Source organism: Mesoplodon bidens (genome assembly GCF_964165515.1).
Source record: "Mesoplodon bidens genome assembly, chromosome: 1".
Taxonomy (NCBI): Eukaryota; Metazoa; Chordata; class Mammalia; order Artiodactyla; family Ziphiidae; genus Mesoplodon; species Mesoplodon bidens.
Genome location: NC_138176.1, coordinates 16,156,057 through 16,168,321, shown reverse-complemented (window position 1 = coordinate 16,168,321; position 12,265 = coordinate 16,156,057). Strand labels below are relative to the sequence as shown.

Genomic DNA, 12,265 nt, shown 5'->3' with positions numbered 1-12,265 from the left:
TGTATTTTAATTTTGGCTGTCCTATTTTTAATTTTTCTGTTTTCTGAGTGTCCTTTTATATTTTTAAAGAGTATCCAGTACTTGTTTCATGATTGCAAAACCTTCCCTTATTACTTTGACTATGTTTTCTCTAATTTCCTTTTCTCTGTTTTGGTTTCTGTATTTTATGTCTAATGAACTTTTGCTGTCTATATTTAAGAGGGAGTCATGAAAAAAATTATTGAGTGGGGCTTATTGACTAGCAGGCTTCATTGTAGGGTGATCCATTTGGCTTCAGTGTTGTAGGTTTGCCATTTGGTTGGGAGACCCTGAATGATAGTATCTTTTCTCTTGGACTATTCAATTTTTGCAGATAAGTATCAGGTTTCTGCCTGGGGTTATTCAGTTGGCTATAGTGTTCTGGGAACAGGTAGGCAAAGGAGGCAGCAAAATGATACCATTCGATATATAGATTTTCACTTAATCTCTCCATTTTCAGCTGGGTACCGCACTCCCTCCTTCTATAATCCCTGGGTCCCCAAGTCTGGAAACTCTTTGATTCAATTTCTCAAGAGATTTAACCTCCTGTCAGAGTTGGGTCTGGGTTAGTTTTAGCTGCTTAGGGTGAGGAAGGGTACTGTGGGTCCTTATATTGCCCTCATCCATTCCCCCAGTTTTCATCCTAAAGCCCTATCTTTACCTTCCATGGTAATTCTTGCCTCTGAATCCTGACGCTTTCCTGGGCTCTTCAAGAGAAACAGGCTTGTTCCTTATTATAATTCATCTTTGCAGGCATGTACCAGTTCTCCATTCACTTTCCTCCTTCCAGTGAATTGACTTTTCCAAATACATTGATATCGTTCATCTACTAGTTGGTTATGTTCTCATTTTCTTTGTCATTGTGAGTTTATACCTTTAAAAATTAAAAAACATTTTCTGCCATGTTGGTAGAGTTCAGAGCAGAGGTAAATACGCATACTTAGTCCACTATGCTTAATAGGAAGTCCTAGCCCATAATTTTATTGAATTAAGTTTCACGAAAGACAAATTTTTGCAATTGACTGCTGTAATCAACTTTTTTTGGTAGCAAGTCTGAATATTTAGGATAAAAAGTTTAGTTTCTAAATTTTATTTCCCAGTTAAAAAAAAAAAAGTATTAGCCCAGCATAGTAAATTTAGAATCTTTGGATTTATTCCCTTGGATTTACTTATGACAATATGTTTGAAATGTGTTAAGTTGAAAAATTGGCAGGATCAGACTGTACGTGTGTGTTTGCAAGTGTGACAGCAAGAGAAACTGATAGAAGAAAAGAATGAATCCAAGTGAAAGCAGAGTGTTAGATTTTGGTGGTACGGGGAGGGGGGGTTTCAGGTCAAAGTCATATCAACATTTTCAAAATGATCAATAATGTTTTAATGAGTACCTAAAGGTGATTTTTTTTTTTTTTACTGTCTAATCTCACAGACCATTAATGCTCTATCAGTGTCTTAAAAATACTGCCCCAATTGCACTAAGGGTCCCTTTGAATGAATGCATTTCTGGCTCTTGGGGCCAGGCTATCTACAGCTCTCATTACTTTAGCTGCTTTCAGAAGCCTCCTATGAGGCAAATGATGAATAATAACCAGAGTAGAGATCATTCTTCAGTCAAGCAACTGAGAAGGGACTCCTTTGGTTCATTAGCCCAAATAGGATCTTTTACTTTTTGAATGGCAATCAACAGAGCAGTGGGTCTATCATTTTTCTAGTTCTTTAAAAAAAAAAAAAAATTTGCATTTCCTTCAATTTGGCAACGTGAAGTCTTAGATTTTTGCCTTTTATAGTACCATTGTTAGATGGTATGAATGGAAATGAAACACACTCCCCCAAATATCTAAAGGTCCTGATATAAGGCTAATTGTTGAGAAAATATACTTATCTTTCCCCTTGGAGCAATTTTAATAGATAATTCCAATCTTAACAGTTTCATCCTACTTCAGTAAAACTGACTTTTCCCCTACTACCTCTTTGGAGTACATTTTCACCTTTCTGCTGGATTTATGACTGCTATTACCAATACTATGAATTATTGTAGTGTCGTGTAGCACAGCTAGGATGCTGACTCTCCTTCTTTGGAAAAAAGATAACATCGTGTTGGAGTTTTAAAATTTCTTGATCAAAGAAAATACTGAAACATCAGTCAAGATTCTGGGCAAGCTTTATCACTATTTTGTGCAACCATTGTAAATCATTTAAGTTTTCTGTGTCTACATTTGTAAAATATGTGCCACTCAGCTGTACAAGGAACTCCCAATCTAGTGAGCCTAATAAAAGATAAGCTTATCCAGGGGTAGAAATCATGTTTTATTCATCCTTGTTTTCTCCTGCTTAAATTCATGATAGTTACTCAGTAAATGTTGACTGAAAGGGTTTGAAAGAAAAACAGGATATAGGGCAAGTGCAAATCCTGTGAGATCCTTATGAGAATAATTTTATATAAATTTATTCAGCTTGATTCTAAAGGCAGTGTTGAGAGGAGGTCTGTGGGGCTGCATGTTCTTCAGTGTAACCTAAAGTACTGAGCTGATTATAGTGGTTAGAAGATTAAAAGATATATATTTTTAATGGGCAAACCCTTTGCTTAAATATAGCCTACCATCAGTATGTGGCTGAGCAGTGATCTCTCTTGTTAAAGTGGCTCCTGTGTACCTTCACACTCAGTGATGGTTTTAAGGGCTTGGCCACCTTCCACATGTCTGAAAGCAACTCTACATTAGATGTGAGAAAGATGTGGCTGACTTTAAACTTTGGTTGGCGTGAGAAGAATGGAGAAGGCAACAGGGCTTGTTCATGCATGGTTAATACTAGAAAGAGTTCCGGATTTTACAGTCATGGAAATTAAAAGGTGCGATCCAGAACAATTTCCTCCTTCTAATTATTTTTCCAAAATGTTCTCCTCTCCTTCTCCCCCATCCCAAGCAGTCTCTAAGGGGCATACTGATATCGAAAAGATGTGAAAAGAAGAAGGAGCTGTCCTAATTTTTAGGTTTGAGATTGACATTTCTGGTACTGATATTTTGGGGGAATTGTGATTTGTTTGTTCCATAAATGAAAATCATGATTTTCCTTTTTCTTTTTTACTTCCGAAGGAGCCACCTCTTTCTGAACCTTTTTTTCCTCCTTAAGTCATTGCCGAGGTGTTTGCAAACCAAGCCAACACTTACATTTTATTCACCAAACTAGAACAAAGCCAACAGAAACAGCCTAGTAAGTAGCGGGAAAAGCACAGACTTGCGTTTAACGCTCGGTTCATTGCTTTCTTCTAACCTGTCTGACAAATCTTTCAACCTTTTTGAGTCTTTCTGTCTTCATCTGCAAAATGGGGTTAATGGAGGATTTCATCTGCAAAGTGGGGATAACAGATTAAAAGAGATGACATGGGTACATTATGCCCCAAATATGCATGAGTGGAATCTTAATAATAATATTATGACTGTGTGGTTACAACAAAAACTTTTTCTCCTTTTGCTGTCAGAAATGCTTTTGGTAGATTTCAAATTCTTTTTCATACTGCCTGCTCTTCTTTGGTGGGGATCCAATAATATTGCTGTGACTCGAGTGTACGAGGCTGCAATTTGTGTTCGGCTTCCTTTCTCAAGGGTTCAAACGCCTGTTTAGTGAAGGCACAAAAGTACAAAGCAAAAATTTCAGCATATGCCATCAAATCTTGGAAAGTCATCTAAAGGAGGAAAGCTTGCTACCGAGGAAGGAAAAACGGCTTTCTTCTGGGCATCATTTCTGCTCTTCTGAAAAAAGCCCCGATGTTGCAATATTTTTCAAGGCAGAATATTGTCCCAGATGGAGGAGGAAACACTGACAAGCAGAAAAGGAGATACCTGGGATTCCGAGGCAGCGTCGGAGAGGGGCGGCGCGCCCGGGGCACAGAACCTCGCAGCTCTTTGTTGGGGGCGGGGAGTCACTATTTCCGCTCAAGAAATGGCTCCCCCTGGATGCGGCCCCTCTGCGGAACCGGCTCCGCGACCCCCGCAGGCCCTAGCCCCCTCCTCTCTCCGTTCTTGCGGACCCCACAAAGTGGTCGGAGTGCGGTGCCTTTAAGACTTTTGCCTGCTGCACATGCTCAGCTCTTTGTGTGTTGTTGGAGTTTTTCTCTTTTCAGAAAAAAAGAAATAGGCTGGAGGATGGGACGGAGGAAGCAGGGAGCGCTGGGGGAAAAGTGCTGCACTTTTGTAGCTGTAGACAGCGGACGGGAAGGGCTTATTTTCTGCTGAAGCTGCGAAGCCGGTCCCGATCTGATCTTTCGTCTGGGGGTGGAGGGGCTCACGAGGCGCGCGGTGCGAGCGGGGCCGACTTCCCAGGCACGCCGAGGGGAAGGGCACGGCGGGCTCGCGCGCCACACCTGGCGAGCCGCTCTCCCCTCAGCCGGCAGGCCGGGCTGTGCGGACGCGCGGAAGAGTCCCTGGTCCCTGTAGGGGCGGGGCGAGACCACGCTCAGGGCCTGTGTGGGGAGGAGCGGAGGCATGCGCGAGTGGGGGAGGCGGCCCAGCACCCCGCGGGCTCTAAAGGCAGCACCGGCATCTGGCTAACGTTACCGGAGAGAAAATGTTTTCTGGGGGGCCGCTGGGGGCCGGCCGGGGCGGGCGAGGCTGAACTCCCCTTCCTGAGTCCCCCCTCCCGCGTTGGGTGCGCCCACCTCGGGGCTCCCGTGGCCCCCGCCCTCCCGGGCGCGCCGGGCTGGGAGCTGAGGAGGTTGGCGCGAGCCGTGGGCGAGGCGGGGCCGCGCGCTGGGTCCCCCTCCCCCTCCCGCAGGTCCCCTCCGGAGCGCCCCGCGCAGCTTGCATCTCCCGCTCCCCGCCTCCGGCCCGGCCCGGGGCGCCGTGGCGGTGGGCTCGGCCTGCCGCGGACAAGGTCAGGAGACGGAGAGGCGATGCCCGAGTGCGACTGGAGGGAGCCGAGCGGAGGCGACAGCGGCTGGGATCTGTCCCTCCTGACCGGGGAGCGGGACTGGGGCAGGCGCCGGTGAAGAGGAGAAGCGGCGGCGGCAGCGGCGCGGTGTTCTCCTCTCCGGCCAGATTTCCTCTCCGAAGCATCCCTGTTTGGCGCCCGAGAGCGCCTCCCGGCCGGGCAGGGGCGCTGGGAAAGATGGAACCGGGGGACCGGGCCCGCACTGGTTCCCCGCAGCCGGCGGCCCCGGGGCCGTGGAGAGCTAGACCGGCGGGCGGCGGCGGCGGCGGCGGCGGCGCCTCCTTCTGGCTGCTGGACGGGAACAGCTGGCTGCTGTGCTATGGCTTCCTCTACCTGGCGCTCTACGCGCAGGTGTCCCAGTCCAAGCTCTGCGAGAGGACCGGCTCCTGCTTCTCGGGCCGATGTGTCAACTCCACCTGCCTCTGCGACCCGGGCTGGGTGGGGGACCAGTGCCAGCACTGCCAGGGCAGGTTCAAGTAAGTGCCTTCGCCGGACCCCGAACCTCAGCCCTGCCCCGCACCCGTCGCGGCCTCCCCCCTTCTCTCGGCCCCGGGTCCCCCGGCTGGGAGCGACCCGCAGCGCCGCGGGAGCGGGGCCCGCGCTGTCCCCCTCCAGCCCTCGCGCCTCGGGGACTTCGGGCCCTGCGTCTCGCACCGACCGCCGTGGACGCGAAGCCTTTCCCGATGGTCCACCTATCCGCAGCGACTCTGGTCCCCTGATCGTCAAAATTTTCACACTCAGTTACGGTGCCAAACACCATTTTGTTAGGACACTATTTTTTAATCAAAAATTATGCACGTAACTCGTGAAATACTTGCGCATTGTGAAGCATTCAAACAATACGGAAGTTTAAAGGTTAAAAGTTCTGGTCTACCAGTACCTCCCTTTTCCCCATCCTACTCCCTTCTCTAGAGGTAAGCACTGCTAACATGTTAGTGTATTTAGTAATAGTGATCATAAGTAGAGTTTATTATGGCCTTACTATGTGCCAGACACTGTTCTGAGCCCATTACGTGGGTTATCTCGTTTGTTTCTCACACCAACTCTGAGTTACTAGAATTACTATACCGGTTTTACAGAGGGAAATCGAGGCAATCCAAATCAGCCAGCCTAACTGTAGAACATTTACTTTAAGCCAATATACTATGTTGAATTTGCGAGGACAGTCTTGAATTGAGAAATACAAGAGTGACTTTGATAAGAGGATGAAATACCTGGGCTTTTTAACGTGGTGGAGATAAAAGATTTTTCTAACTGGTTCTTTGACTATCAGCTGTTGTGTGGGAGCATCACTTTCGTTTTTTTGAAGCTCAAGGCCCTAAGGAGCTTGCTTTACGGCAGTAAAGATACTTTCCCCCATTGGTTGATGTTTATTGCGTTGCTGTCTAATATGAAAAGAAATGGGTGAATGTGGGGGGAGCAGCAGATAAGATAGTTGAGGCCAATAGGGTGTCCATTTGACAGCTTGCACATAACAGTCACTAAGTACGTCAACTTCTTGGTTTTCTAGGTACTTCACATGAAGTTTGCTGGCTGGGTTAGTAGCTCTGAAATTGCACTCTGTAGATTACTTGTTGTCAGGGTGATAGCAAAATCTAAGTGAACTGTCTCTTGGGCTCTAAGGCAAAGGTAGGAATATGGTTCACCTGCTAATGTATTACAGGAAAATTTCCTGGGAGTTTTAAACAGCATATTTTCCTTTTTTTGAAAAAAAACTTGCCAGTTAAGACAGTGCCCCTGAAAACTCATTGTAAAAATGTATTTTTAAAAGTGGGACTTTTTAATTTAAGTAGATCTTACTATTTAAATTAATTGACAGGAAGTTTTTGGAAGTGAAATCTCAGAATGAAGTTTTATGAAATTCATCTGTAGCAATAAGTTAAAATGTTTCCTAGCTTCATAATTTCACAAATTAGCATAGTACTGTAGTTTTATATTTAAAAAAAATTTGGTGGAGGTACTAATTAAAAGTTTAAAAAAGCGTTTCAAGGTCTGCAAAGATATCTTATTGAACTGTGCTTGTTAGCAGTCTTTATAACTTAAATGTTCTTAAACTTTTGCTTTGATCATAACAGCCAGCCTCTTTACCTAGCAAGAGAGGATTTTGAACATATGAACTGGTAGTCAACAATGAAAAAGCCACATCCATTTTTTAATATCCTTTGGTACATAAATAGGAAGATTGCCTGATTCATGTGTAAGTTAGGGACATTGGCCTTTGGGTGGGTGGAATTGCTCCATTTCTCTAAAGAGGACAGAAATTGCTGCAGTCCTGAGAAGCTTCTGTCTATATTTTATAGTAGTGGAATTGCTAATCAGCTAGATCAGCAGCCTGTAACCTCACTAGCAGAGGTTGTCTCAGTTAGTAGGAAAGATCACAGATCAAGTTAAAACCAGCTTAAATAATATAGAGAGATGGTTGGTGTTCGTGAAAGATACATTAGTGAGTAAAAGAGGACTAGTTTTTTTTTTTTTATACAGATACAGTTAAATAACAATAGACCCTGGACTAATCATTGAATATTCATTTCCTTGGAAGCTGTTTACTATGATTCATTGTACCCTATTAGTAAGTACTTTTTCATTTCTCTGTGGAATTCTCTTAGCCTAAAGAAAAAATTGGTATTTAATGTTAAAGGGAAGAATCAATTTAGAAGAAAAGATTTCTTCCTGGTAAAGTACATGCTAAGCTAAGAAAGGTTTATTTGAGGATGGTGGCTTGTTTTATCCAGCATTTGAAGTAATAGCATAGTGGGAAAGACTTTAACTGGAAATTCTCACTTCATTAATTATCTTGAAAATCTTTTACTTAACTGAAGGATAGCCACCTAACAAACAGACATCAAAAATGATCAATCTTGGTAAGCAGGTGTCAAAATTAATTGGCTGGTTCCATGGTAACATAGCTTTTTTCCTACTGTAGGGATTTCACTAGGGAATGAGTATCCTTCAAATGCTTCTTTAGATCCGAAGATTGATGGTTAGGGGGAGAAATGCAGAAGCAAATATGGTATCAAAAGTGGTACTTCAGTTCTCTTAGGATTGATTTCAGTCTTCTGTTTCCATTTGAAAAGAATAAAGCTCTCAGAATTACAAGCCATTCCTCTCATAGGTAAAACAGAACGAACACTGATCTTCAGCTAAAGCTGGACTAAAAGACTTAGGACTGAGAATCAGAGAGGACAGTGCCAATTTGAAATATAATAATCAAGGATATGATATATGCAAATTTGAATTACATTTACTTGGGTAGCTTAGTATAACATTGGAGTAGAAAATGTTTTACTATAAACTATTTGAATGAATAACATTCTCTATTAGAAGCCAGTTCTTTAGAATTATTTTTGTAGAGTAGTTGAGGTTTATGTTTATATAAATTAATAATTTGAGTTCAAACTTGGACATTTTCTTGCTTATGTGACTTAGAAACCTAAGACTTCTAATTTCTCTTAGGTAAACAAAATAGCTGATATTAATGTTATGAGACTGGAAAATAACTCATATTGTGAATATTTTATAAATGTATATTTATTATTAAAACATATTTATTGAATATTTCTCTAAAATCATCTATTAAATCTTATTGTGTGTTTAATGTATATAGATATTTTTTAAATCTCTTAAGTCAGTCAAGTATGGATAATGAATTTCACACATTTATAATGGAAGTAGTCTATTTCTATTTTGACAGCAAAATGAAGATATAGTATCAGGAGTGAGCTTGCTATTGTAAACAGAAAGTGGCAGGGTTAAATGTGTCAATATTTTCCCTAAGTTATTATTACTATTATTATTATTATTATTATTATTATTATTATTTTTGCGGTACGCAGGCCTCTCACTGTTGTGGCCTCTCCTGTTGTGGAGCACAGGCTCAGCGGCCATGGCTCACGGGCCCAGCCGCTCCACGGCATGTGGGATCTTCCCGGACCGGGGCACGAACCCGTGTCCCCTGCATCGGCAGGTGGACTCTCAACCACTGCGCCACCAGGGAAGCCCCTATTCCCTAAGTTATTATTAAAAAAAAAAAAAAAAAAAAAAACCCAACATATGTGTGTATACACACACACACATACACACACATGCACATATTTGGAATCCTTTTTAATAATAATAGGGAAGCTATTAGTAACTATAAAGTTAAATTGAATATTCCCTGTCCCCAGGTCTTCTTTATTTCAAACTAAGATTATAATATGTAATTTATATCTATGGGTTCTTTTTACATTATTAAACCATAAAATCACTCAATAGATTTTAAAATAATTTAAATTGAGTGTTTCTAAGATCCTAAATTGATAAATTGCTTGTACTAGCATGGTTTTCAAGACCATGTGTCTACATAATATGGTTCCTTTAGCAGATCAGACTCACCCTTCCTGTTTTCCTGCCTGGGTCTTTTAAAGTTCCTTGAAAGTGTCACATTCCTTTTGGACTCAGGGCATTTCACACATATGCATACATCTCTCGGAACCGTCTTTCCTATGTGGTCTTTGCTTGACTTATTACTAAGCATCCTTTGAATTTTAGCTTATACTAGTGTCTAAAGGAAGCTTTTCTGACTCCTCAGACTATGTGACCTCTCATTATGTACTCTTATAGCACTATTTTTACTTTTTAGCACTTTCATAATGAATTATTTAATTACAATTGTAATTTTTTCTTAAATTATTTTTAAGAGCTTTATTGGGGGTATAATTGACATGCAATAAACCGTACAATTTAAAAAGTTTGGACATATGTATGCACCTCTTAAACTATCACCACAATCAAGATCATAAAAATATCAATCACACTCAAAAGTTCCATGTGCCCCTTTGTATTCCCTCCCTCTCCTTTCCGCTGCCTCTCCCTGTCCCCAGGCAACTAACTGAGCCTCTTTCCTTCAGTATAGATTTCTAACAAAATGACAAAACTCTTTTTCAAAGTAGTTGTATCTTTTACATTCCCACCAGCAGGGTATGAATGTTCTAGTTAATTTACACCCTCACCAACACTTGGTATGGTCAGTCTTAAATTTTAGCAGTTCTAATAGATGTGTAGTGGTATCTCATTGTGGTTTTATTTTGCATTTCCCTAATGACTAATGAGAGCATCTTATCATGTGCTTACTTGCCATCTGTAGATCTTCTTTGGTGAGGTATCTGGTCATATCTTTTGCACATTTTTAAAATTGTTTTTTCTTATTATTGATTTTTATGAGTTCTTTATATATTCTGGATACTAGTTCCTTATCAGATATATCATTGGCAAATACTTTCTCCCATGTTGGGGCTTGTCTTTTCATTCTCTTAACGGTGATTTCAAAGAACAGAAGTTTTAAATTTCAATTCCAGTTTATCATTTTTTTCCTTTTATGGATTGTGCTTTAGGCACAGTATCTAAGAAGCCTTTGCCTAAACCAAAGATTTTCTTTGATTATTTTTTTTCCTAGAAGTTTTGTAGTTTTAGATTTTACAATTAGGTTTATAGTCCATTTTGAGTTAATTCCACATCTAGTGAGAGGTATGGATCTCAATTTTTTTTTTTTTTTTTTGCATATAGATATCCAATTATTCTAGTACCATTTGTTGAAAAAAACTATCCTTTCTCTACTAAAGTGGCTTGGCAACTTTGTTGAAACCAGTTGTTCCTATATTTGTGTGTCTGTTTCTGGACTCTGTTCTACTGATCTATTTGTATGTCAAGATTATTATAGCTTTATAAGTCTTGAATTCAGGGAGTTTAAGTCCTTCAATTTTGTTCTTTTTCAGTTATTTTGGCTACTCTATGTCCTTGGCATTTCCACATGAATTTCAGAATCAGCTTGTCAGTTTCTACAAAAAAGCCTGCTGGGATTTTATTTGGGACTGTATTGAATCTATACATCAGTCTGGGGGACAGTTGACACCTTATCGATATTGAGTTTTCTCACCCGTGAACATGGTGTATCTCTCCATTTATTTAGGTCTTCTTTAATCTCTCAAAAATATTTAAAAGTTTGCAGTGAACAGGTCTTACAACTCTTCTGTCAGATTTTCTCCTAAGTATTTAATATATTTTGCTGCTATTGTAAATTATATATACGTGTGTGTGTGTGTGTGTGTGTGTGTGTGTGTGTGTATAAAATATGGAAATACAACTGATTTTTGTATTTGGTCTTGTATCCTTCAATTTTGCTAACCTCACTTATTAGTTGTAGTAGTAGTAGTTTTTGTAGATTCCTTATGATTTTCTACATAGATGATTATGTTGTCCTCAAGTAAAAATACTATAAATTAGTATTTTTAATTAAAAAATACTATATTTTTTATAGTATTTATAGTATTTTTTATTTATATGTTATATATTTTTTATATATTTTAAAATTTATACTATTATAGTATTTTATAGTATAGTATTTTTAATAAAAAATACTATAAAAAAGAAAAAAATACTTTTCTCTGCAATCTGGATGCCTTTCATTTCTTTTTCTTGCCTTATTTCACTGGCTAGAACCTCCATTACAGTGATGTATACAGGTGATAAGAGTGGTTGGCTGTGTCTTGTTTTTTGATTTAAAGGAAAAATATTCAATCTTTAACCATTAAGTATGATGTTATGTGTAAGATTTCTAAAACCTTTCTGATTTTCTGTTTCTGTCAGTTATTGAGAGGGGGTATTGACATCTTCAATTATAATTTTGTAATTATCTATTTCTCTGCAGTCGCATCTGTTTTTGCTTCATGTATTTTGAAGCTCTGTTACTAGGTGCATGAAATTTTGTATTATATCCTGTTGGTAAATTGATCCTTTTTTCATTATGGAATGACTAGTTCTTGAAAAGACTATCTTCTTTTCATTGATGTTTTTGCCCCTTTGTTGAAAATCAGGTGGACGTCTCTCTCTCTGTATCTATTTCTTGGTTCTGTTCTGTTCTATTGATTCATGTGTCTGTCCTTTGGGAAATGCATTTCTCTTGACTACTGGATCTTTATAGTAAGTCTTTTTCCTTTTTAAATTTATTTTTGGCCATGCTGGGTCTTTGTTTCTGCGTGAGGGCTTTCTCTAGTTGTGTCGAGTGGTTGCCTCTTTGTTGTGGTGTGCGGGCTTCTCATTGCGGTGGCTTCTCTTGTTGTGGGGCATGGACTCTAGGTGTGCGGGCTTTAGTAGTTGTGGCACATGAGCTCAATAGTTGTGGCTCGCGGGCTCTAGAGTGCAGGCTCAGTAGTTGTGGCACAGGGGGTTAGTTGCTTTGTGGCATGTGGGATCTTCCTGGACCAAGGCTTGAACCCGTGTCCCCTGCATTGGCAGGCAGGTTCTTAATCACTGTACCACCAGGAAAGTCCCTTTATAGTAAGACTTA

At 40.6% G+C, this 12,265-nt stretch overlaps 1 protein-coding gene across 1 annotated transcript in view; it reads left to right on the top strand.

Moving 5' to 3' along the window:
• The first annotated feature begins 5,035 nt into the window (after positions 1–5,035).
• ATRNL1 (attractin like 1) overlaps positions 5,036–12,265 on the top strand; it is a 696,121-nt gene continuing 688,891 nt past the window's right edge. Inside the window, exon 1 of the mRNA XM_081236563.1 lies at positions 5,036–5,417. Coding sequence (XP_081092689.1) covers positions 5,119–5,417 — 299 coding nt within the window. The 5' untranslated portion in view covers positions 5,036–5,118. The remainder of the gene's footprint in view (positions 5,418–12,265) is intronic.